The 27,903-nt window shown below is 41.3% G+C and overlaps 1 protein-coding gene across 2 annotated transcripts in view; it reads left to right on the plus strand.

Moving 5' to 3' along the window:
• SH3KBP1 (SH3 domain containing kinase binding protein 1) overlaps nucleotides 1–27,903 on the plus strand; it is a 313,545-nt gene that overhangs the window by 31,711 nt on the left and 253,931 nt on the right. For both annotated transcript variants that reach the window (XM_039852304.1, XM_039852302.1), the window contains exon 2: nucleotides 17,180–17,337. In XM_039852304.1, coding sequence (XP_039708238.1) covers nucleotides 17,180–17,337 — 158 coding nt within the window. The remainder of the gene's footprint in view (nucleotides 1–17,179; nucleotides 17,338–27,903) is intronic.

Genomic DNA, 27,903 nt, shown 5'->3' on the forward strand with positions numbered 1-27,903 from the left:
CAATCCCAAAAGACATTGAACACCTATCCAATCAAAATGCTGATCTACCTATCTAGGGGGTGGGGGAGGGTGGGAGGTGTGTAGGGGACAGTAAGCTAGGAGAGCAAAGACTTCGGCTTCCATGCTGGGAAAGCAGCAAATAAGGTCTGAGAGTGAAGACATCAAGGCATAGTGATGTTGGCATCTTATTTAGAGACTTGGAAGCAAATACCAAACGATCAACTAAAAGAAGTAAAAGTTGTTGCTTCTGGGGAAGGGAACTTGAGGTAGGGTGGAAGAGTGTTCTTTTTCCTAACAGACCTTTACAGCTATTTGAATCTCTAAGCATGTGCAGGGTGACTTGGGCGACAAGGACATGTGTTGCTCTTGCTGCCATTTGAGGTAGTAAAAGGAAATGGGGACTCTATCGGCATTAAAGGTCACTACTGACAAGAAGTGAAGTCTCAGGCTTTCTGGGACTTATTTTTTGTTTCATTCTGAAAGAACATAATAGTTACTTTTTAGCTCCTTATATTGGATCTACTTTAACATATTTAAAAGCAGGGTTTTGAGGGGTGTTGTAGTTTATTGCATAGTTGAAATTCTTCAGAAGATATGTACTTTCTTTTCTCTCTGTTGCAGTTATCGATTTAGAAGTAAGCTAGAAGCATCTGACAGAACTGTCTGTAACCCATGGTGAAGTTAGCTTTATTTTGGTTATAGGTAATTAATTTCTTGTTTGCATTTGCAAGGGAATAGTGGTAATAGATTTCATCTCCTTTTTTCCGAGAGCTTCCCTTTTACCTGTGCAAACCTTTCTCTTTCCATGCTCCCATGATGAGATGGGGAAAACTGTGAATGCTGAAGTGGGCACTTCTATCTGCACAGAGCTTAAGTCCTGCTATTAATGTCAAATAGCTTGTGGAATGTGCTAGTCTGTTAAGTAGCTGGTGGAATGAATGTATTAGGCCATCTGTGGAAACGATTAGAAGAAAAAAACGTGGTGAAAGAGCAGACCAGGAAAGTTAAAAAAAAAAAAAACAACTTTATGGCGCACAATTCAATTAAGTTAGTAGTTGTTAGAAATTAATGTTTGCACCATCAGTGTACACACCTAAATGACTCCACTTTAATGCCAGTTATGATATGTGGCACATTACTTAAATGCTTATTCAAAAAATTTATACATTCCTTGTTCGTGTAGTACTATGCCAGGTAGGGGCTAAGAATAAATGAAAACATATACCTGGCCCCTTCTTTTAAGCAACCTAAATCTGTCTTAGAATGGTTAGACATACGATTTAAGAGATAATAAGAGTTCAAATAACAAAGACAGAGGTTGGCAAACTATGGGCTACAGGTCAAATCTGACCTGATTATTTTTTGTAAATAAAGTTTTATTGGAACACAGCCATATTCACTAATTTTCTTGTTGTCCATGGCTGCTTTCTCGTTATAATGGAAGAGTAGTTGCAACAGAACATAAGGCCCACAAAGCTGAAAGTATTTCCTGTCTGGCCCTTGAAGAAAAAGTTTATCAACTTATGGTCAAAGGCAATGATTCAAAAGATGTTACAAGGCAGTGTATAAATAATAATTAGAAGTGATTTGATCCATTAACACTGTAGTTAGTTTGTCTGCGAATATAGCGGTGGATGGCCTGTGACAGGGTTTTAAGTTGATCTCAAGCCTTGAAGATGGAGGGCATTTTCTAATGTGAGGAATAGGGAACTAGATTTGGAACATACATGGTGTCCTCTGGGGGAAGGGTGTGTCGGGTGGTGTAGACCAGGACTATCCAGCCGGAACTGGGGCTGGGGCTTGGGTATAAACGCAAGTGAAGTCATTGTCAAATCTGTGCCAGGTCATGATGGCCTTTGAGTTCCAGGATCAAGAATGGGAACTTTCCCCAAACGTGTGCTTTCTTTCAAAGGCAACATTAATTTACGCAATAAATATTGATTCCAGGCCTATTATGTGGTTGACCTCCAAGGGGATGTTAGCATTCATTGAGGCACATCCCCCTTGTGGACTAGTAAATTCAGCTTATTTTTTTTTCATGTAGTGCTAGTTCTAGGTGTGTTTCAAGAAATAGCCATCATTTCCAACAGAGGTTTAACCTTGAGATCCGCTGAAGGCTGCTAATACCAGGAGACGTGTATGGATAGGCAATCTCCTGGTCCATGGTGGCAATGTTCTGGAGAGTCTTTTGAGAAGGAAATTATGAAAAGGAATGTGTAGATGAGCGATATTGGGAGGGGAGAAGGAAGGAGAAGACCCCCTCACCTATCCTTGGCCACTTCTTTGTTTCTTCCTTTCCTTTCCAGCTTCTATACTGTCTGCTGTTTTTTCTGGGTCTGCAAAGGTCCGTGCACATGTTAGAGTGTGCTTCCACCCTATGAGTCCCCAGGCCTATGCAGTTGGTTGGTCATCATAACCTTTCCACCCTCTACCATCTCCCCTGTTCCATATCCCCGCCAGGCTATATTCTGCTGTCTTGGCACCTGGTAGGCACTGAGCTCCCATTCTCCCTAGATCATTTGCTGGAGGCCACTGAGCTCAGCTCTGAATCCTTTCTCTCCTACCTAGGCACAGCCCTGGGATGCCCATGTGGTGCTTGTCTCCGGTCCTGCTGCGGGCTCTGGAGGGGTGGTGAGGATGGGCCAAGCGGCTGTTGCCCATTCTCCTGGGTCTTCACAGCCAACCGTCAGTGCTTCTATTTACCTCTCACCCATGCCTTTGTACACACACACACACACACACACACACACACACACCACACACCCGAAAAAGAAAATTCACCAGGTGCATTTTGTACTGAGCTTCTTCTAGACTGTTTCTCAAGCTCCTCAGATGTTTTTCTCACTTCTGACCCCCAACAACAGATGACTCCAGTGCCTGTGTCAGAGAAGGTGTTGCCTGTCTTTTGCATCCTCTTCCTTGAGCCTTTATATTGCTATTGGAACATTTATCCCCTTTTATCCTCTTTTCACCTAATGTCAGAGAAAAAAATATCCTTCCTTCTCTTTTCATCCTTTCCTGACTTCTCTCCCGTGGTGGGTCCCTGACTCATATTTCTGTTGTTCAGCCTGGAGCCCCTGTTTCCCGAGACCCTCAATAGATACTAGATCAAAGAGTGATTCTGCCTGAGAAGATATCAGCTAAGAATTTATAAGGACAGGCAAGCCTAATTTGGCCTGGTTTCGTATTTGAGCATACTACCTGTATTCGTGTGTGTACTTTGGTTCTTCACATTTTTAACTGTGCAGCCACAGTATCTGGAGCTTAACATCTCAGAGAATCTTCACTGATTGGAAAAATATGAGCAGAAACAGGGCAAGAAGATAGGTTTTGAATTCAGACTGGCTGGCGGCTGGGATATCAGCTCCCTACCCTTGGACAAGTTATCTGGTCTCTCTGGGAACCAGATTCTTCCTAAACTGGAAGCAGCAATAGACACCTCATAAAGTGTGTGCCAGTTACGATTGCTGTGTGATATATTACTTCAAACTTAGCACCTTCAAGCAGTCATTATGCTCATGGATTTTGTGGGTCAAAATTTGGACAAGATATGGTGGAGATGGCTTGTCTCAGCTCCACAATGTCTGGGGCCTCAGCTAGAAAGACTTGAAGGCCGGGAGTGACTCAACAACAGGGGAGCTAAAGGCTCTGACACTCACGTGGTGGGCTGGGATGACTCAGCAACTGGGTGGCCCACTGGAGTGCTGATGTGTAGGCCCTCGGTATGACTTGGCTTCCTCGTAGCATGATGGTCTTCGGGATATTCCAGCAAGTCGGTTGGAAACTGCATGTTAGCTTCTTGTTACCCAGCCTCAGAAGTCACACGAGCATCATTTCCCTGCACTCTCCTGGTGACAGTGCTCACAGCCAGCCCAAATTCAAAAGCCCGGGGAGGGAGATTAGATTGCCCCTGTGGATGGCTGGGGTCATATTCTGGAAGAACATGAGGGATGGGAGAGGTAGCTACAGCCATCTTGGAAAATACAATCTGCTACAGAGTGGTTGTTACAGTTAAATGATTTGATAGGGATAAAGACAGCTGGAACCTAAAAATTAAGAGTATATTTTCATTCAGCAAATATTTATTATATTCCTACTATATGCTAGACATTAGGGCAGTGCTGGATGTACAGGGGAGAACAGAGCAGATGTGCTCCCTGCCCTCTTGTAGCTTTCACTCTAGTGGGTGAGGCAGGCAGCAATCTGGTGTGGTTAGATCTGTGACAAGGACTTGGAATTGCATCTCCTTTCATGGACAGGGACCGGTTGAGTCTCTAGATTTGTTTATTTTATTTAAAGTGAGGAGGAAATGAATCTCCTCCCAGTAAATGATGAGGAAGGGTGATCTTCCCCGTGTTAACATGGACCTGCTTTCCTGGTGGTACTTCTGCAGACCTGAAAGCACCCTGTTACTCTGTTGTTCAATGCAGACTTATATTCCTCTTTCCTAAAATGGGGTTTAGGAGAGTGGCGGAAGTGTAGAGAGTCACTTGGGGGACCGTCTTCAACCTAGATATGACCCTTCCCCCTTCATTCTGATGTGGACCAGGCAAGGGGAGAGAGGTAGGGAAGGCATCGTAGGCAATTCTGACACCTGTGCGAGGAACCCACATGATACAGACTAGCACTTCTCAAATGACACTGTGTGTGTCAGTCTCCTGGGGGTCTTATTAAACTGCAGCTTCTGATTCAGTAGGTCTAGGTGAGGCTAGGGCCTGCTTCTGAGCAGTGAGGCTCTAGGGAGTACCAGTGAAGTACAGGCAGAGATGCCTATGGAAGCTTGCCATGCCAAACGAGGGGCTAGCCAGTTCTTAGATTGGGCCGCTGAGGGCTAGGCAGGTGATCTACTAGGTTTGAGCAAGCATTTCTTAAAGATGAGGCTCTGTTAAAAACCATAGTCATATCACTTTTACACCTAAACAACCAAAACCACAGCCTGCCTTGTATAAAACTCATCTCAAGAAACCCCAAATCAGAACTAAATTCATGTAACCGCTATGGAAAACAGTATGGAGGTTTCTCAAAAAATTAAAAATAGAATTACCATATGACCCGACAATCCCAGTTCTGGATCTGTATCTGAAGAAAATGAAATTATTATCTCAAAGAGATATCTGCATCCCCCTATTCATTGCAGCACTGTTCACAATAACCAGCACATGGAAATGGCTTATATATCCATTTGCGGATGAATGGATAAAAGAAATGTGATATGTATATACAGTGAGATATTATTCAGCCATAAAAAGAAGGAAATCCTGCCATTTGCAACACCCGTGGATGAACTTTGAGGGCATTATGCTAAATGAAATAAGGTAGACAGAAAGACAAATACTGTATGATATCACTTTGTGGAATTTGAAAAAGCCAAACTCATACAAATAGTCGACTGGTGGTTGTCAGGGCCTGGGGGTGGGGTAGGGAAAATGGAGAATTGTTGGTCAGAGTACAAATTTCCAGTAATAAGATGAATAAGTTCTGGGAGATCTCGGCGACTGTAGGTAACAACACCGTAATGTATACTTGAAAGTTGCTAAGAGAGTAGATCTTGCATGTTCTCACCATTATCGCCACCTCAACAAAATGGTGATTGTGTGAGGTGAAGGATGTGTTACCTAACGTTCTTGTGGTAATCATATTGCAATATACGTGTATCAAATCATAACGTCGTATACCTTAAATTTACACAATGTCGTATGTCAGTTATATCTCACTAAAGCTAAAAAAAAGACATAAAACATGACAGATAAAAAGAAAGTTATATCCTCACTCCTCACACTCATACAAAACAACCAAAAAAAAAAAAAATCCAGCTTCAGAATGTTCCCAGAATGGCCTTGCAGCTCTGTTCCAAGGTCCATGTTTGTAGATATGTAGTGGAAAACACACTTTGGATTGTGCTTGTTTATTACATTTTTAAAGCAGCTAAAAGTATAATTTAACAAAGGAATTAGGATTAGACATTGCACAACCTCCAAAGTAAACACAGTTGAAGGCCCAGTTGCCTGAGGGTTTCTTTTATAATGCATGTCTTGTAGGGAGATAATCACAATTTTGGTTACTTGAGGTATATTTTATAATTATTCACAGAGAATAAACTGTAGCAATAAAAAGGAAAAATACTTTTGGATCAATTCTTTATTTAAAAATGTTGGTAGTGCCTTTAATAATGAATTCAAGTGTCGAAACACACACACACACAATAATACACACACACACACACACACACTTTTAATATCTTATTGCCTTAAAAAAACCCATCTTCCTTTTCAGGTGCATTGCTGTGCATAACATGGTTAGCTGAATCACTTGTGAAACTCCTCGTTGCGCCAGCTCAAGTTACGCTAGCATTAAGATTTTTCTGTTCATCTTTTAGGTTCAGTGTAGAACATTATTCTTCTACTTGCACACGTAGAGAGCATTTAAACAATCCGGAAGTGTTTCAGCACGTATTTCTTAAAGATAAGCACTCTTTTCAAAACCATAATCACAATATTATTTTTTACATCTACAACAACTAAGCGTTTTCTTATCAGACATCTTGGTCAAACATCCAATTATTACATATAGTTAAAATATTTTAAAAGGCATTCGTTCAAATTTAGATTTGGAAGGTCCATACGTTGTAATTGAATGGTTGTCTCTGAGTCTCTTTTAATCTAGGTTCCCTCATCTCTTTTCTTTTTCCTTTGCAATTTTTCTTTTGGTTGAAGAAACTAAATCATTTGCTGGCGGAGTTGCCTGCAGTCTCTGTTTTGCTGACTGCACCTTAGGGCACCGTCTAACATACTCTTGAACACTTGTAAACCAGCAGCAAACTCAGAGACTTGATCCCGCTCAGGTTTAGTTCTTTGGCAAGAATGCTTTACAGGAGTGGCACATACCTCTGATATGAGGTTCTTGAAGTCTGGTTGTCTCTATTTTTGTAATGTTAGCAGCCGTTAGAGACCATTGCCCAGGTCCTTGATTACATTAGAGGTTGCAAAATGTTGATTGTCTAATTCTCTCATTCCTTCTTCATTTATTAGCCAGAATACTTCTATAAAGAGAACATTTTCCTCATTAACTATTGGTAATCCTGAATCTATATGGGGAATGCAGGACAGATATTTGATTCTTTCTCTTAATTTACATTTTTATGAACTATGAGTCTAAAGATGACCACTGATTTTTTAAAAAAGGGCACTGTGAAACTTAGATCACATAGCATATTGATTTGAGAAATTAAACCTATTCGATGTTTTAATCTGTTGCAGTTATTCTTACTCATACATTGTCCCATTTGCGGCCAGTGGGAGCCTTTTCTCATTTATTTCTGAACTCTTTTGACATGACTGTAATTAGTCTTTGACGGCTTCCTTGCTTAGACAAGATGTTTCTTGTTTTTGACAAGATGTTTCAAGCTTGTCATCTTCCCTCCCCCAGTCCTAGAAGCAGCCATTTCTCCAGGGCTACCTGGCTTCTTCTTTTTTTTTTTTAGTGAAAAAATGGTTTTGAGACTAAATGTAATTACTTCTGAAAAAAATTACACATCCGAGATCATCCTTCTAGAAGTCTTTTAAGGTGGGGCTGTCGATCCTTTTAGTTTTATTTTTATTAACCTCATGTTTCAGTTTTGGAAAAGGTTTCAAAAATTTTAAGCCCCAGTCCGGTTTATTTAGATATTATTTTGTTTGTTCGACTTTAAATTGTAGCCATCAAAAAAAAGGAAAATATTTGCTTTTCACTTCACTTCTGTTTTGTGTTTGTATGAATACATACTAAGTGGTTTTCTGATACTGCGATAGTTGCTTAAGAAAGTATTCTGAAGTCGATATTCAACTAGCAACTTTTAGTTCACATTGTTGTTCAACTATTTAAAATGCCAACTCCAAAGACTTGCAAAGCGCTGGTGGTTGTAATGTTGACAGACTCCCAATTACTGCGTAACATCATACATGAAACTGATGATGAAACCATCAAATGCACCATCCCTGATAAACTATATGTGATGGCGTTGCAGTGTTACCTCCAGATTGGATGTTGGGGAGCTTAAAGTAGTTATGTTTATGACAGTCTGAAATTCTAGACTGCTTTGAAGAGCCGTGGCTTTGCTGTTATCTTCTGCTTTCAGCACTGTGCATTTGTCTCAGATTCTGTCTTGAATTCTCAGCTTTTTGTCAAAGTCTTCCTTGCAAGTTTCTCCCCACTCGGCAACAAGCATTGCTTGAGTGCCTGATGAGGCCAAGCAGTCAGCTCAGCACACATGAGGGAGGAAGATGCTTTGGATAATGCGACTTTTTCTTTTGGGCAGCGCACAAGCTTCAGTTTTAACCTCCCCTTCTTTCTTCCAGGGACTTATGCTTTGGCCAGATTTTTATGCCTAGGGGTATAAATGAAGCCTGAGCGGGGACTCTAAATCTGCCAGGGAAGGCAGTGAAGGCTCACTGTGGTTTCCTGTCCACCTCTCTGTCTACTTTCTCTTATACCAGACAGTGTAATTCTTATTAACAGAAGGCCATGCAGTGACTTAGCCTTCACCCGCAACCTCCACTGGGCAGACTGACCATGGTTTTCTGTGGAGTTGTTCTTCACTTCCCTACTTTTGACCTGGTTCCTCACTCTTCTAAGTATTCTTGCCTCTCGCAGCTGATTCAGGTTAGCTACACTAAAAGCAGCAGCAAGGCTTTTGCCTTTCTTTCACACACGTCCCACGATAAAGCCAGTTCTCCATCCCCACCCCATACTATCCTTGAGAAAAGCCAGAGTTGAGTTCTGTTACAGTCCTCACAAAGTATCTTGTACTGTAGGGCTCTGTGAATTAATTTCGTATAAAGTTGTTTAAGCAAACCTTTTAGGTACCTTATCCATAATCAAATGTGTTTCAAACATCCATGCAGTGTCTGTCGAGTAAAATTGGTTCATGACATCAAGGTGTGGCAGGAGACAGTGTTTTCTAATTTTATTTTACGTAATCTCTGAACCGACACATAGCAGACATTTGACTGTTTCATCCTGTCTTTTAAAGTTTAGTTGGCCCAAAACGTTTTTGGATCTTCTCATTGAGAAATATAGGGATCATCTTCTAATCAGGCATCTATCTTTGGGTCTCTTTTGAGTCTGACACCTAGGCTATCATTATAAAGTCATGAAAAAAATACCATCTCTACTTATCCTCAAGCCATTTTATTACTTAAAACTGTTGAATATTTATATAAATCAACATTCATGTCCTTTCCTCTACTTGAAAAATGTTATTTTTTTAAGTGACTAAACTGTTGACTTAACTGACTTTTTATTAAATTAGTTTTCTAAGCTGCAGTTTCTTTTCCCTCCATGTTTATCGTATAAGACCATTCTCTGTACAGCTTTAGCCAACTATAACCAATTGTCTTTTTTCTTTGCTAGGTTTTTTTTTTTTCCTGCAAAATCATATGCACACTTTCTCTGAGCTTTCTTTTTCATTTAAAAAATCTTTCTCTGGCCAAGTTATTTTTTATCTAGTCTATCTAATTCATGTTCTTAGAAGAGCTGTGCATGAGGGTTGCAAGGGTTAATTTTAGGCGGGAAGTGTTTAATAACTCATTGTTCCTGGCTCCTTGGGAGAGGCCCTGGTGAGGCAAAGGCTTCTAAATGCAGACTGCGAGGGACTCAGTCCCCAGGCTTTGTGACGCACTTCCCCGTTGAGGGAGCAGGGCAACTCTACTGTGGCCCTGCATCATGTCCTCATCTTTGATCGAGTGCTCCTCTGCTGTCAGGGACAGTTGTCATAGCACAGGTGGGAATGGAATGAAGGCCGATCACAGTAACACTTGAGAGGCTTGGACCAGTGGGCCATACTTGTTTTGTTACTAACTGGTTATGGGATCTTAGACTTTCTCTAGCCTTCAACTCAGACGACTGGGCTCACATTTGTAACTACATTTCATTGTGCTGAATGATAAGCTATGGTTTGGGGGTAATGCTTTCTCAGGAAATGCACTCAATCACCAACATTTACTGAAGACCTACTATGTGCCAGACACCAGGCAAGGGGGAGGGGATGCTCAGGTCTGCGCTTTAAAGGCTCCCATCCAGGCGGAGGACAGGGAGGGAATGTGGAGAAATCCTCACAGCATAGCATGATAATGGCCTGTAAGACTAGTGGCTGTCATTTATGGAACAGCTTCTGTGTATAGTTTACAGGCATCATCCCTCATCCTTGCTACAACCCACTGGACAGATCATCTCCCAATTTTAAGCACAAAAGAAAAATGAACTCAAGCAAGGTATCTGGCCCCATGCCCCACAACTAGTAAATGTCTAAGCTGCAGTTCACTCCCAGGCCTGAAGGCTTCTTCATGTCCTCCATAAAGATGCTTAGATAGGGGTAAAGAGAGGGGAGAGATGGGCTGGGAGGCCTGAGTTCCTTGGGCTGTTCTAGAAAGCAGTGTGACAGGAGCGTCCTCGGTGGTGTCTGAGGCCTTCTTTCCTCTTTCACAGCTGGATTTGCTCTTTCTCTTCTTTCTTGATTTATCTTTTCCTCCCCTTTCCCTGCTGATGCCCAGTTCTGGGAGCTGCTACTGGGCTCGCGACAGACATCATTTAACCGTGCAGAAAGCTGTCCCTTGCCAGCGGTTTGCTGACTCCTGCCCAGGGAGAGAGTTTGTGCCCAGTGGCTTTTCATTCATTGGAGTCTGTGTTCTGAGCCTGTCTTCTGTTGGGGAAGCTGATGTTCTGTTTTTAACAGATTCAGGCCTGAGGAATGACCCCCTTGTTAGCCCTTAGTGGTATATTCATGAAGATACTAAAGGTGTGAAGGCCAGCTTTGTCTAACTGGAGGTGCCCGTAGCACCTGGCACCCTGACATGGGAAGTTCAGGTCCCCAAACTCTCAATTCTAACACTACCAGAAAAGCATGAGATGGTGAGAACTGGGTGTTGTGCCAACTTGTGTAGGAAAGAGTCTATTTTTAAAAAAGTTGATGCATGAGTGTATCCAGTAGGGTTCTTTGGTCGCAAGCAACAGAAACCACTCTCCTTTAACTTAAATAAGGAAGAGGATTTCCTAGAAGGCTATGGGATGCTTTATAGGGTGGAAGGAAAAGCTGGAGGATCAGGTTGGGGAAAGATGGCAACCAGGCAGCCCTGGAGATCCCTGCCTCTCCTGGGAGCCCTGCAGGGGGATCTGCTGCAGACATTTCCAGTCTCTCACGTCTGCGGCTGTGAGATGTTATTGAGTTCTGTGCTGGAACAGGGCAGGGAATGTGATGGACAGTACTCATGGGGGAGGGGAAATTTCCCCAACTGGCTTCCCCTCCCTGAATGGGGAATGGTTTTTCTCTGGGACACAAGAACAGTCAACCACCTAGATGAGTGAATATCTACAATCGTAAATTCCAAAATAGATATCACACAGACTTTGTATTTTTAAAAGCTATATTGTGGTATAAAGTTCTACCCATTTTAAGTATATAATTCAATGATTTTAGTAAACTTATAGCATTGTGAAACTCTTATCAGAATTTAATTTTAAAACATTTCCATCACCACCTAAAGATCTCTCATATTCATCTGAAGTCAGTCCCTGTTCCCATCCCCTGCCCTACGCAACCGCTGATGTGTTTTTTGTCCCTTTAGATTTTTACATAGGTTCTTATGTGTTCCTCGCTGGTGTAATTTTTTCTGGGTGTTCTGGAAACTCTGCTATTTACGAAAGAAAAAACAAACCAGTGGCGTGGAAGTCTGTATCTCACTGGTCTCAGTTTTCCTTCCTTTTCACTTTAGATTTTCCCTTCTCCCACCTGGACTGTAATTCGAGGGAGCTTAGTCCTAGTCTTGATGCTGTCATTAGCTCTCACTGTCTCTAATAAGTCTCAATCGCAAAACCTTCCAGGCCTCAGTTTTATCTGTAAAATCAAGAAAAGGACTTAACAAGATTATAATTAATGTTCTATCTCTAATGATCAGCAATTGTGCTCTTTTTTGACAAAAAATTCCTCCTGATTTTATTTACATGCTCTCTTCAATCAGAGGACTGGAGCAAAACATTAACATTAGAAGTTTATTCTTTAAAATTCACAAAATGAAATAAGTATAAAAGCAGTTTAAGTTTGTGACGTTTCTACTTCTGAAATTCTTAAAGCTTTAAACTGCACTGAGGTTTGCAGCATCATCTATATGTATATATGGATGGAGGCAATTAATTGGCAACTTTCATTCTCCGTCATACTTTGTGGTATATTCAGATATTTATGGAACTGGACATGATGCTAAGCAAAAAAGGTGGGATCCTGAAAAAAAAAAACAAGGACTTGTCCCAGGTGGAGCTTGCAGTCTGACCGGGGTGAGCCACCAAGAGCTCACAGCACGGTGAGCTGAGCAGTAGGAGAGGAAGTTCTGTACACGGAGGTGGGGAGGCTGCCCCCATCCCCTGGGTCACCCAGTGGGGCCTCCGAATCACCACCGTGAGAAGTTTGCTGTGAGAAGGTGCTTGGCAGCTGGTTGAGCCAACCGACAGTTAAAAACCATACATTTCATCTTTTGGGGGAGGAGACATTCCAGCAAGTTTGAATGCGGAGATCTGAGATCTGAGACGTTGACATGTCCTGCCTCTTGAAGCAGATCTCTTATCTGCCCTGGCTCTATCTCTTTGAACACATGGGTTTACTGTGGCTTTGGGTTTTGCAGTGAAGTAGATGTAGCAGACTTGTGGAGGCTGGCTTTTGGCACAGCAGGCAGCTAGAGGGTAGTATTTTTCTGAGAGGGAGATGTTCTTAAATTTTGTAATTTATGGTGTCTTTAAATACGAGATTTTGTTTACTGCTGCCCTAATTATACCTCTGATGTATTCTGCTTAGCTTAATGTTTTAATTTTGCACTCATGCCCAGAGGTAGTCGCCCAAAGGGTACCATTAAAAAAAGCCTTAGGTAATATTTTATCCTTGGTACAGCTACCTACAGCTTCCTGAAAGAAAGGAAATGGATTTTGGGGGTGCAGACTTTCTCATAGACTCTTGTGAAGATTTTCAGTGTGTTTGTGCAACGCCAAGGTCTTGATCTCCTGTCCGCCACATATTATCCTAAACCATCTCTGTCAATATAACACAAACCACATAAGTAATTTTGCATGTTCTAGTAGCCATATTCTTATAAAGTTAAAAGAAATGAAATTAACTTGAATAATATATTTATTTAACCCAGCATATCTAAAATGTTGTAATTTCAGCGTGCAATCAATATAAAAATTAACGAGATATTTTACATTTTTTTTTCCTAATGAGTCTTTGCAACTTGTATATTTTACTGTACGTCTCAACTCAGACTCACCGTACTTCAAGTACTTGATAGCCACATGTGATGAGTGATACCGTAGTGGACAGCAAAGTCCTGGACCTTTCAAAGGCTTTCAAGGGACACAGGGACGAGCCTTCGGTGGTGGGGAGTAGGAGAGACATAGCCTCATGATTTATGAGCCCTTAACAAAGCCATACATAGGCTTCCTCCTCTTAGAGAAACCTGATATGTAAAAATTCATCTTGACAGGAAAGGTGAAGCAGGAAGTGATTATTCATGTTACAAAAGAATTAACCACAGGATCCTTTAAATAGCAAACTCCCTTAGTGCGCTGAAGAATTTGACTCAATTTGCAAAAACGTGATTGACACTTGGCATTTTAGTAGCATCTTTATTGGGCAGAGAACTATCTGCTGTTATAAAATGCAAGCTTGGGGAGTCAGTTTATTAAAGTTTTATTGAGCACCTATTACATGTCATGGATGCTCATAGAGGACCACAATAGAACTAGGGGTGATCCATACCCAGGAGGCATGTAGAGGGTCACAGGGAGGTAGAAACACAGCGCAGCCTCCACAGTATGGAAAAGCCTCAATGCCAGGGGCCAGGGAGGCCTGGGACAAGACAAGCCAGGAAGGCGATAGGAGGCAGCCAGAGTGCATGTGATTATTTAAGTGTCTGCGCGTTAAAGAAAGGGTAACTCAGGAAAGACCAGCTCAGTAGGATATTGGGAAAACTCGAAAATTAGGTAGCTATGCTTTATTTATCTGTGAGTCCCCAATCCCTAACTCCCAACCTTAGTCATAACAGACATCAATTCAGGTGTATTCTTGGGCTCATGCAAAGAGAGAGATCGAAGCAAAACTAGATGCACTTCTCTCCAGTTTGCAGTAACAGGCAGCAGCTGCTTACTTCTTAGTGACCATCTTCTTGAAGCAGATTTCTTTGTCCTCTTCCAGCTTTACCTTGGTGAAGGTCACATACAGAAGGGAGAAAACCAGACTTGCTGTTTAGGAAAGAAGAAGCAAGATTGTGTTCTGGAAGTTGATGAGGTTCTGAGTCCCCCAGCATGCACAGGGTTTAAGTTCAGTGTCGAGCTGGACCCTTGACCAGGTTCCTCCTTAGCAGCCTTCCTGTCCTCCCTCCTCTCCCCCAGGCAGGTCTCGTGTGGTGCTGCTCCACTTACCATGACTTTCTGTCCCCATCAGAAAAGCTGTGAGCTTTCATGTCCAAGTGCTAAAATGGATCTTAGGTCAGTGTTCCAAGCGTTGTCTTGTTTAAAAAATAATATGTCATTAAAAAAGTAATTGACTCCACATATGCATTTATTTATAGATTATGTGCTTATATTACTGTACTAGCTGATTGAGAAAACCCAAGAGAAATTCCTAAATATTTATTATTAAGTTAAGTGAACTTTTGGAAAACATAAGATTGAGTATTGTATGACTTTCGACATTGTTGAAAAATAAAGACATTTGTCTTTATCGTTCAGGTACATAGTTTTAAATATCTTGCTAATCCCAATAGTTCCATATTATCATTAAGTAACTTACACCTATATCAGGGGTGGAAGAAAACCCATATTACAAACTGTCTTGATAATTTAGAGTTTTTTGGTCATCTCCCCGTCAGATCTGATTGGCTTATCCTTGTGTTCAGCTCCCAACATGGCTGGTGAAGAGCTCCCACCAGGAGCTGAAGTGGCAGCTTCCAGCATTTTCTTGTTTACTTGGTTGTGTGTTGAGTATTGTCTACAACCCCTACTTTCTTTACACACGTTTTTTTTTTTCAAGCCCGTCATCCATTTAGTGAGGGTGATTTTAGTTAAAAGGGGTAATAGCCATAAAGAGGCTTTACCAAGAAGCCTCACAGGACTGCAGGGTGCTCCGTGGAGATGAAAGCTGGCACTGGCTCTGGCAGCCATCCTTGTTGAGTGAGGAGTGCCGCTGTTCCTCAGGCTGCTCCCTGTCCTTGGAGCATGCCTGACTGCCTGACTAGGGGCTAGATGAAGGAGACAGTGTCATTCTGCAAATGGAATCTTAGAGAAGTTAAATTTTTCTCTTTTTAAAATTAAGATAAAATGAATGTGTTCTAATTTTTTTTCATCACGTGAACTCATTCCTGCAGTGAGCACATTCCACTTTGGAGAGCACTGGCTCGGCAAATAAGCTTTACTGCTTTGCTGAGCTTCGGGTTTTTTAATTGGGAAGATGGGCATCACAATATTGTGAGGATTAAATGAGATACTGTGGGAAAAATGTCTGGCACATAAACAGCAGTCACTGTAATCTCAGTTCTGGTAGCAGAGCTTCAGTAGATCTGTGTCTAGATAATCTGAAGAAAGCTGTATTTAAACCCACCTGGTTCTGATTGTTCTGATGGCTCATTTTAACTGCTTGGGAGCAGAGCATGGTACAAGCAAACTGGAGTGTTTCTGCCTTTGTACTTGTCAGGTCAGTCTGGAAAAGTTGCCTCGTTTACGCTCTTATGCTCCTCTTTTCTCAATAAGCGATGAGAATGATTCTCAAGTCATCTTCATCCTGGGCTGATTGATGACAGCAGAGTTGGCCAGCTAATTTTGGAATGAAAAAATGATGTAGGGGAGGAAATTCCACTTTGAGTTGCTTGTGAACTGTCTGAGTTAGCTGGCATTATGAGTGGATGGATGAGCATGCCCATCTGGATGGGGAGGGTCCTCTGATCTGGAGGCACTTTGGGAATTTATCCCTAGTGGAGATGCAAAGCCCATTTGGCAGGGGGCCCACTCACCTACTAACCTTTTCCCTGAAAAACCTACCTCAATTTATTAAATTTTTACAAATTGTGCTTTTTTGCCTCCTATTGAAGAAATCTTTGCCAAACTCAAGATCACTAAGATTTTCCCCTATGCTTACTTATAAAAATTTACGGTTTTAGTTCTTCCATTTAGGTCTATGATCCATTTTGAGTTCATTTTTTGTATATTCACTTCTTATAGAGCTATTTAGCTTTCCCTCTTCCATTATTTTACTGTAATTTCTAAGTTGCTTATTCATCACTTGGAGTTTTACCTAATTTTTGCTACCTTTGTATTCATTCATTCACCATTCACTCATTCATTCATTCATTCATTCATATCAAGCTCCAAATAAAAAAGGACAGGAGACCAACTGAGGTACATGTGAGGTGAGGCCCAAAGTCTAGATGAATTATATAATCCATATGTGGATAAATTAACCAATCTCTGGATTGGTTAGCTCTGCTAATTTGCATTGGCTCTTTGTCAACAAGAAGACCCATCTGCCTTATGTGTTGCCTCCATTACCAAGTATAAAAACTCACCGTAGATTGGGAGAACAATTTTAAGTGGTATTGCTACCTGAGAAGCCATCTGTTGAGAGGGCAATTGTGCCTGCAGATGTTAGCCATCTGAGACATTGTTTTGGCCATTGGGGCCTCTGTATCAGCTGTCTTTACACATGTCGTCTCTGAGAGATGGGCATCATCTCTGTAGAGTGGGAACTATTATCCACAGTTTATGCAACCTTAGTCTTGGAGAGGGTGGGGGCACCCAAGAGCCAAACTCGTTCCTATTATCTGCCAGTCTCTGCACTTGGGGAAATGATGCTGGACTCCCTCTGGGGGGCGCAATCTTTGTTGGTCTCCTATCGTTGTGTGGTTTACCCACTGAAGTCCCTGTTGGCCTTGAGACCTGTAGGCCACTCTCCCTGTGCCTGACCACGGACCAGCACTTTGTGGTTTTTGTGCTGCAGGCCTCAGGTTAACCAAAATCAGCTTGCTGTGTGTGGCCCTGTTATTTTAAGTACTGGTAGAGCGGAAGTTCCTTTAATATAACTTTAGTGACCTTCCAGGGCTGCCGGGTCTGACTTCTCCAACACTCGATCTGAGGTGCTCTTTTTTTGATCCCTGTTCCTTTCTTTCAGTGGAGGCCATAGTGGAGTTTGACTACCAGGCCCAGCACGACGATGAGCTGACAATCAGCGTGGGTGAGATCATCACCAACATCAGGAAGGAGGATGGAGGCTGGTGGGAGGGACAGATCAACGGCAGGAGAGGTTTGTTCCCTGACAACTTTGTAAGAGTGAGTACAAAGCGAAACCCTTTTCCTGTCTCCTGTGTGGGCTCTACTGACCAAAGCTGTGGGGGCACTGGAAGAATTTCATGGGCTCTTTTAGGGGACGAGCCTCTTGTGTGCCATCAAGAAGAGCATGTATAGCTTTGCCCTAGATATCTAGAAATACCTATTTTGAAGTCACTTTCTGAAGGTCAGAATGTTCTCTTTCCAAACTGTGTGCCACTTAGAAAATGCTGGAAAAATATAAAGCTTGTTAAATTGATTCATTATGTATTTGTTTATTTGCTTTGATGGTTTAAAAGGATTTTACTCTTTTCCATTCCATTCAAAATGGGAGTGAAACTAGTTTTGACCACTTAAGTAGCAATTGAACTAAATGCAGAATTTCAATCATACTATGTTTTTTTTTACTTTTGTATTCATGTTGCCTTTTTGATAGGAGCAATAATATTTTCCTCTCCTTCATTTTGGCCATGGAGCATTGAATAAAATCAATTTTTTTTTCCAGTAAAGTTTTGAAAATTATGCCCTTTGCTGAAGTCATCTAGGGGTTAATTATAAAAAAAATGTAGCTTATTCATGTTAAGGACTCTAAAACAAAACAAACAAACAAAACCAAATAAAGCTGACTCACGGAAATAGAGACCAAGGGGATGGTTACCAGAGGGGAGGGGGTGGGAGGATGAGTGAAAAAGGCAAAGGGGAATATAGTCAATAATATTGTGATAAATGTGCCTGGTGACAGATTATTACTAGAATTAGTGGGGTGATCACATTGTAAGGCGTAAAAATATTGAATCACTATATTGTACACTTGAAACTAATATAACCAATGTAATATTAGATGCCAGCTATACTTTAAAAAGTAAAAAAAAAAATTACATACCACACAGCTGTAAATAACAGTTGAAATCGGGTAAAAAAGAGGATCATCTGGAGGCCGTTCCCTGTGGGAAATACCAAGGTCTAAAAAGTCCTTGTACCATAAACTCTACACTAGAGAACACCGGATTGTTCTCAGTGGGAAGGGCTGTGTGCAGATATCCCCAGGGCTCCTGCTGTAGTTTCAGCAATAATAGACCATGACTAAGACTTGAGGCTGTGGGGGCAGGTGGTGTGGGGAACACAGGCCCAGAGAAGCAGGTGCTCCCCTCAAAGAGCCTTGAGGGCTACATGAGACGGTTTTATGGAAAGGGGTTGTTGAATGAAAAACAGTGATGTGTTTCAGGCTTTCATCCCCTGGGCCCGCTACCTGGACCCTGCCCTCAGTCTAGAGCGAATGAGAAGCCAGTTTGATCTTTCTTCAGGATCTTGCCTTAAAGGATCCTGATAACATTTCTTCTCTTCCTTCTCCTTCTTTTCCATCTTCTTCTTTTTCTCCTCTACCTCCCATTCCTCTTCCCCCTCCCCCCTCCTCCTTCTCCTCCTCCTCTGCAGAAAGCTGGGGAGAGTTCTGTTGGTAACATGCTGATAAACCTTGCTTTCTGTAAAAGATTGTGGGAGTCTAGACAGTTTTTTTCTTTGACTACAGTTGAACCTGGCAGCTCTCTCCCATTTTAAGAGTAGGAAAGCATTACATCTGGGCCACCACAGATTAACTCTGTCGATGTGTAAACGGGATGAATTCTTTTGCCCTTTTAAACAAAAACCCCAATTTTGGGGCAAGGAGTGTCCTTGCAGTTGGGCCAAATTCTGGTGTGGAAGGAGAGTTTTACCAGATAAAAGGAGGTGAAGATGAAGGAGGAAGGAATGAGAGGGGAGGAATGTGGGAAAGATAAAGGAGGGTCTGGGAAAGAAAGACGAGGACTCTGGGAAGGAGGGGAAGACTGTGGGAAAGAGAAAGAGATAGGAAAGAAGAGGAGGACCCTGGGAAGGAGAAGGGACTCCAGTGTTGGCTCCAGTTTTGACAGTAGGCACTATTTTGAAAGCCTTTAACGTGTCCTGTTGGCTTAGCGCCCCCTCATTCCAAACCACAAATCCACAGACTCAGCGAACTCCTGAGCTGGACTTTGCTCAGAGCCTAAGGCAGTGTGGCCGCTGTAAGCATTCGTGGAGGGCAGTGGGCACCAGGGCAGGACGGCACAGTGCAGGAAGAGCTCATGCAGGCTTGCTCGGGGAGTGCTGGGGAACAGAGGGGCTCCTCACTGTCAAATGGGGGCCTCTCTCAACCTTTCTCCACCTGTTTGGCCTTGGGCCACCACAGCAGGCTCCTGCCCCATGGCTTCCATGGGCTTTGGTTCAAGGATAGGCTGGTGGGAAATGGCAGGGAGAAAGGAAGGCCAGCCAGATTAGGGGTTATCCTGCTGGCTTCCTGCCCTGGGGTTACCTCAAGATGGCTGTGTCCCTCGACCAGATGGTGGCTGCTCCTGTTATGTCCCCTTCTTCCATGCTCCTTTGCCCTCATCCCTGCAGGCCCCAGGGCGCCCATGTTTCTAGCCCTGGTTCCTGCCTCAGAGTTTCTCTGTACCTCACATACTTTGTAAAAGTCTCTTTATTAATCCTACTTCACATTACCTAATTCAAGTAGGCCATCTGTTCCCTTTTTTGAGCCTGACTACCTCTTTAGGCCACTCCAAAGATTAAAGGAGACAGTGCACGGAAATCACTTAGCACGTGGCTGGCCACCTACCAAGTGTGCCACCGTCCCCTCTCCTCTGCCCAGAGAGCCCCTACTCTTCTTAATCACTTGTCATCTCATCTCAGCTAGAGCACTTCCAAGGAGAAGTTGTGCTCTTTGGAGTGCTTGTTTCTCCCAGGCCAGAAAGGCTGTGGCAGGAACGGCTGGGGCCACACCACTTGTGGCTGTCACATTTGGCAGAAAAAGAAACTTCTATTCCTTCAGATCGCTGAGTCTATTTTCAAGTCTTCACCCACTGGGAATGTTTTAGGCCTATTATTGAAAATCTACTAGACGGATGCACTGGAGTTTAACAATAACAAAAACTGCCGTAGAGAGTTCTAGAAGCTGAAAATACATCTTTAAGTAATAATCACATTGGCATAAGTTCACAGTTTTGGAAGTGGTTTACACATGCCTTATTTAGCTAAGAATAATTTGTCCCCAGATTGAATTGTGAAATCCATTGTTTATTTGTGTGCCTTTCTGCCAGCGTTAACACTGTCAGAGAGCCTGCCTTAAGCATTTTCTTGATTCGTTTGTCGGAACCTTAGTGTCCCAATTGAGCATGGGCCCCCAAAATGTTGGGATTCAGTATCCACCCTCAACTCTATATTGTCTCAGTTTCTCAAAAGAAAATTGCAAACCATTTTCACCTCCTCATTGTTAAGAAAAATGCCCGGGCTTCACCAGCTCTCGGGCTGAGATTTGTTGATACACATAAATGTACTCAACTAAGCCTCATGGCCTTCTGGATTTGTCCCTCTTTCTTTTATTTAGTTCTTATTTATTTACTATACATGTGGAAGAAGAGTTTTTTAAAATCCCACTTTCCTTCTCTCTACTTCTCTCTCCACTCGCTTCTTTTAGGATACATTTTTTCTTTATCCCTCTTCTTTTTAAAACATGTATTCATTTTTCAGGCGAAATTTACATAGAGTAAAATGCTAAAGTTGTACTTCTATGGCTTGATGATTTTTTTATGTAAATGTGCAGCTCTGTAACCGTCATCCAGATCAGCGCTATTTCTATCCCTTGCGCCATTTCCCAGTCATTCTCCTTCCCATAGGTAAACCATCATGATAAATTAGTTTTGCCTGTACATTAATTTCATATAAATAGAACCATATAAGATGTGCTCTTTTATATATGGCTTCTTTTGCTCAACAACATGCCGTGTATATCAACACTTTTTCTTGCTGTATAGATCTAATTTTATGAATATGCCATAATTTGTTTATCCATCCTGCTGTTGAGAGACATTGGGTTATTTCCAGTTTGGATATTTTATGAATATAGGCTTTGAACATTCTTGTATAATTCTTATGGACATGGGCACTGTTTCTCTTGTATACATACATGTAGGAGTGAAATGGCTACCCTTGCCCAGTTTTAATGTATATGTGTTTTGTTGTTGTTGTTTAAAGCTGTGACCTCTGTGGAATGGGGGGAGGTGTCAGACCTGTGCTGGAGCCTCATTTGTGCCACACTAACCAACTGAGCTCATAGCCTAAATCTGGTTGTCTTCGAGTAACTGCCTTATGAGCATGGTTTCTGAGGGGTCTTGGGGCACAGAACTCAGTCTCACAGGGACCATTTGATTGTCCAGCCCAGGAACTATCAAAGACTCATTTCTTAAATTGTTAAAAACTTACAAATAGCATGTGTCAAAGTTTTATTGAACCCATTTAATGAGAGAATCAGCAGAATAACAAAACTGATTCAGTGAGACCATGAGAAACTGAGTAACAACGCAGTGGAAAAGGGAATGTTCAAAGAAGGTTGCCGTGTTAGATTCCAAACAGATTCATGTCTTAGAGGACAATGAAATCTTAACCTCTGGGATTATTATTTCTACTAGAAAAGATAAAAAGGAAGACACATACCTTATTGTTTCCCTACATGTTATCTTTTGACTTCTATAGAGTTGTAAAATGTCCTAATAAAGTGTTAGTTAAATCAAGTTACATTTCCAGAGAGAATCAGAAGACCCTGGGGTGGGGGGTGCTTATCAGGAAATGCATCAGAATGATATTGAAAGGTCACACACAGAGCATCATTTTCTGTCTGAGTTCCAACTTTTGGATATTTTTTCTGAACAGACTACAATGGATGATAATATAGGGTCCAATACTAGGAGGTACTAGGATGAAAAATTCAAAATCATTTACTTAAAAAAAATGACTGCCTTTCTGGGGCCTGGAACTGCCACGTAAAATAGAAAAACAGCTGCCTATTAAAGGCTCTTTCTTAGGGGTTCATTTGCCCCATGTTGGATTGAATTACTGTTCTCTTCCTTTCAGAATCTTATCTTCAGATCCAAACAACAGAGTGCTTTAGTCCGGCAAAGGATTGATGAGCAGCCTTTTTTTTGGGTTCTCCTGACATTATTCACAGATATGCATTTTTTTAATGGCCAGCCGAAGGAATTTACAAAAGAAAAAGTCTCAAAACTATAGTTCGGGCCAACATGCGTGTATCTGGCTACTTTGGGAGGGACCTTGGGTGAAACACAGTGGGACCCAGGCTCTCGACAACTTGGCGTTCACAAACAGACATGTAGAAAAGCAGGAAGCTGCGGTAGGGGTTAAAAGAATGTGCTTGTTGATCTTTGAATTGATCTGACAGTGTCTGTGAGGAAGTGAGCTGTGCTCTCTGCCTGTTGCTGTGTGTCAAAGTACATTTTACACAGGCCTTGCCATTGAAGGCCAAGATGGGTTTACTTGTAGCTTGCACATCTTATGCTGAGTGTAACAGTTTTTAGCTTGGTTTCCTGTTGCCTCAGCTTTCATTTGCTAGGTGTTTGAGATCTCTCTTTGGCATATCCAGAGCCTTTTTTTTGTATTTGCTTAAAGTGATTGGTGAATATGGTTGTTGTTTTATAATCAACGAGGCGAAAGGCCAGGATTTTGCATACTTGTACCACTCTGAGATAAAGCTCAATTACTTTGCTGTTTTTGATTTAAGAAAAGAACCCAAATTTACTTCAACAAGTGGCATAGAGATTTCCAAGTTGCGATTCTATATTCAGAGACCCCGAATTGGGTCTCTTTGATCAAATTTCACTTAAAAAAATTTCCAACCCAAGGGTCATTAATTTTGTGAGTTATATGGAAGATTGTTTTCAAAATACTCATCTCTCTTGAAAAGATAGCAGGAATTTTTCCAGGCGTGTTGCTTAATGTGGGAGAGCCTCTTCTTGCTCATAACATCTATTGGTGATGTGCTTGGGTGTGTGAGGTCTGTTATACTCATCGAGGGAGCATTTACTGGATGTATGCTGTGTGCTAGGCACCGGAAGCTATAAGCATAAATGAGACACATTCAGTGGAATGTTATCACAAATGGAACTTCTTCCACAGGATGACAGTTTTAGCTCCTGTGACCTGGCTTTTGGTCATTCCGTGCTCTGGAGAGCATGCGTTAAACATTGTTCTACAAAGATGTTTCTAATTAACATGCCACTTGAGAAGGTTTTGGCTGGCTTCATCAGGCAGCTCTGTTAGAATATGCTAAATGAACCTACAGTTATCTTTTGGCCCTAATTGCTGTTAGTCTATGGCATAATAATGGCTACATTGTATTCGAGGCTTACGGGCTGATTGGCATTGTGTATATAATCTGCCTGTGTCTATCTGTGTACAGTGACTAAAATTTATTGAGCATTTACTGTATGCCAGGCAGGAAGCGCTAAGCCCTTCACATGCTTTATCTCATTAAATCCTTATACAACCCAATGGCATAGATACTGTTTTTATTGTGCCCATTTTTCAGAAGAGATAACTGAGGCATCTCAAGGTAAAAAGACTCACCTGTGGTCACACAAGCTAATGAGGAGTAGAGAGAGCACTGGAACCCGGGCAGGCTGGCTCTGGAACCTGAGCTCAAGTAGGCAGAATTTTCTGGGTGTCTAAATTGTCCTGAAGGGCTTAAGACCCTTACTATTATTGCCTGCTGCATTACGCCTTCCTTCCATGAGCATCCAGTCGTTATTTTGTATACACGTACCACTCTGAGATAAGACTCACAGTTATTTTGCTATTTATGTTTTAAGAAGGAATCACAACTTAAACAAGTGACATAAAGTAGAGATTTCCATGTTGCTCTTCTATATTCATGGTGGCTAACTTATTTTCTGAATTTTAAAGGATTCTCCTTAGAAATCAGCTATTTCAACTTAAAAGAGTAACCATTGCCTAGATTTATGGGCTTTTCCTGTTCTTCCTAAAAATTCTGAAAGCAAGGTGATTTGGGAAATATTTTATTAATTTGTAAGGACACTTATTATTTTGCAGTGTTTAGGATATGCTTTTCAGAAAGAGCTTGACTTTTTTCTATCAGTGGTAAGTAATCCAGTGTTTGACTATCTAGTTGTTCCCCAGGCACGGGAGCCTTGAAAGCAACCAGTTCCAGCTCAAATTATTCTTTCGACTTTGAACAAATAGGTTTCTTTTTTTAGGAAACAAAATCCTGAAACTAATAACTGGAACCTATTAGAAGCCATTGTGAGAAATGTTACTCCAAGAAGGGTCCGGAGTAATTAAGGACAGGTATGTTGCCAGTGAGAACCCACACCATTTGGCAGATTCCTCAGGTTTTGTCACTGTTGCGGAGCAGGAAGCATGTGTGAGGAAGGTGTCTTGTGACTCAGGGAGAACAGTCCCCTGACCGAGTTGATCTTGGTGATTATGCATAATGGAGTCTTATTTTCTTAATGACAGGATTATCGAATCTGAGCTTAGAAAGGAACTTTGAAATCATGTGTTTCAACCCCCAGCTTTCTAGCAGATCAAAATCTAAACCAACTAGGATGTTGCTGTGATCATTACTGGATATTTAATCTTGTGAAATGTAGGGGTCCCCTAGGGCACTCTCTCCATCCTGGCCCTGCTCCAGGCGCACTGCATAGTCAGAATTTTGGAGCGGAGGCAGGAGTTGGGATAGAGGTCTTAGAATATTTGTTAACGTTCAGGTGATGATGCTTCTTGATAAAGCTTGGGCACTCCTTTGGCAGCATAATCTTTTTAAATCTCTTTTCTCAAGCACATGGATTGGTAGCCTGTGACCTGTAGTTCTACATTTGAAAATATTATTAGTTCTAAAGTACATATACACACACAATCATGCTGGAAATTGTAACAAATGTTTACTACAAATACGTAAACAATATAGCAATATATAAATATTGCTCAATCTGAGTCCATTAGAATTAATCATTCTAATTGCAGAACCTCTGGACTAAATAACGAATTCCATCCTGCCCTCTACCCAGTAATAGTGAGTGAGGTGGACAGAATTTCTAGGGATGATCCCCAAGATTGTACTTCCAAATCTCCAGAACCTGTGAATGTGATGAGTTTTCATTCCAGTAACTGTGTTATATGGCTCAGTTGACTTTTAAAAAGGGAGGGCCTAATCTTATCACATGAGCCTTTAAAAACAGAGAACTTCCTCTGGCTAATGGTAGAATAGGAAGTCAGAGTGATTCAAAGCTTGAGAAGGACTGAATGCTTTGAAGATGGAGGAGTTGCATGAGAAGGAATAGGGTGATTTTATTGGAGTAGAGAGTAGACCTTGGCTGCAAAGAATTGAATTCTGCCAACAACCTGAGTGAGCTTGGAAGTGGATTATTCTCCCAAGCCTCTAGATAAGAGTCTAGCCTGGTTGACATTGTGATATGTAAGACCCTTGTAAGACCCTGAGCGGAGAATCCAGTTGAGCCTACCTGGACTTCTGACTCCCAGAACTGTGAGATAATAAATAGATATTGTTTTAAGCTGTTGAGCATACAGCTTAAAATACAGATAGCTAATGGCCTAGAACAGCACTCTCCTTCCCTACTGGCAGGTTGTCAGTAGAGACTGAGTAGGGAATCTGGAATTTTATATCCTACTTGGTGGCACCAGACAACCTATGGCAGGTCTCCCTTCATCTGCTGGCGAGTTGTTAGTGGTGACCAAATGGGGAATCTGGACTTCCACGCTCCTGCCCCTGGCTCAGCAGTAGTAAGTAGCCCCCCTCACGCATCCCACTAGAGAGTGGGGAAGATCTTGCAGAGGAGGGAGCCGGAGAAAGTCATTAAAGCTGCATAGGAAGTCCTTGGCAAACTCCTGACCGACCCATACATGCATCTGACTAGAATGAAAATGCCAAGAAGCTTGAGAATAGAAATTGCGGTGTGGACTACCACCCAGGTTTTCAGCATGACTTCTAGGGAACACAAATGAAAAAGACCAGAATAGCAGTGCAAGGGCTCTGGAAACTAAACTGTCATTGAAATCACAGCCCACAAAAGTAGCTCAGGACCTGCACGCTTAATCTAAATAGGGTGACTACCTGCTAAAATTTAACTAGGATCTAGAGCCTTATAATATAATAGCCCAAATGCCTAGAACACAATTAAAAAAAAAATCACTTGTCATACTGAGAACCAGGAGACTCACATCTTAAATGAAAAGGCAATCAACAGATGCTAATATCAAGAAGACTCGGATGTTGAAATTATCTGATAAAGATTTTAAAGCAGCCATAAAAATGCTTTAGTGAGCAACTAAAAACACTTTAAACAAATGAAAAATTAGAAAATCTTAGCAAATAAATAGAAGATATTAAAAAATGGAAATTATAGAACTGGAAAATAAAATCATATTATAAGTTCATTGGATGAGCTTAGTAATAGATTAGAGATGACAGAGGAAAGAATCAGTGAAGTTGAGGACAGATCAATAACATTTACCCGGTCTGAACAAGAGATAGAAAATAGTCTGGGGAAAAGAATGAACAGAGCCTCAGAGACCTATGGTAATATAACATAAGGTCTAACATTTGTATCATTGGAGTCCCAGAAGGAGAAGAGTATGGAAGTAAAAAGTATTCAAAGAAATAATGGCCGTAAACTTCCCAAATTGGGAAAAGGGATAAACCTTCAGAATCAAGAAGCTGAGCAAAATTCAAACAGGATAAACTTGAAGAAATCTATTTCAAGACGCATCATAATCAAACTTCTAAAAACTAAAGACAAAGAAAAAACAGAAACAATACATTACCTATAGGGGAAGAATGATTTGAGTGAGAGTGTATTTCTCATATGAAATCATAGAGTCCAGAAGGAAGTGCACAGAATTTTCAAGTGCTGAAAGAAAAGAAGGGTCAACTCCGAATTTTATACCTAGTGAAAATATCCTTCAGGAATGAAGAGAAAATAAAAACATTCTCAGATGAAGTAAACCAGAGAATTTGTCAATAGCAGGCCTACCCTTAAATAATGGCTAAAGCAAGTTCTGTAAACAGAAAAGGAAATGATAACTGAAGGAGGCTTGGAACTTAGAAAAGAAAAAAACCGTGGATGGGTAAAAATAGGGGTATGTATAATAGCTGACTTTATCTTCATTAGCTTTTAAAATTATTTTTGATGGTTGAAGTATAAGTTATAGCATCATCTGGTGTGGTGTTCAATGTATGTAGAGATAATATGTGAGAAAATTATATTTAAAAAGTGGGAAGAGTATAAAAGGACCTCAATGGAAGTAAGGTTTCTACACTTCACTTGAAATGAGAAAACATCGATACCAGTAGTCTGTGATAAGTTGTGTATATATATTGTAATAACTTTAAAAAATCTAAAAACCACTAAACATATAATTAAAATTAAAAAACACCAAAAATATACAGTGAAACATACTCAAAAAGACTGGATAAATCAAAATGGACTTTTAAGAAATGTTCATGTAACTCACAAGAAGGCAAGAAAAAGGGAAAAGAGGAATGATAAACAGGGGATTAAGAGAAAACAAATAATACAATGCCAGACTTAAGCCCTAACGTATTAATAATTACTTTAGGTATAAATGGTCTAAATAGAGCAATGGAAAGACAGAGATAACCGAACGGGTAAAACATGTGACTCAACTATGTGTTATCTACAAGAAACTCACTTCAAATGTATTGATATAGGT

The sequence above is a fragment of the Pteropus medius genome, unplaced genomic scaffold (genome assembly GCF_902729225.1).
Source record: "Pteropus medius unplaced genomic scaffold, Ma_sr-lr_union100, whole genome shotgun sequence".
Taxonomy (NCBI): domain Eukaryota; kingdom Metazoa; phylum Chordata; class Mammalia; order Chiroptera; family Pteropodidae; genus Pteropus; species Pteropus medius.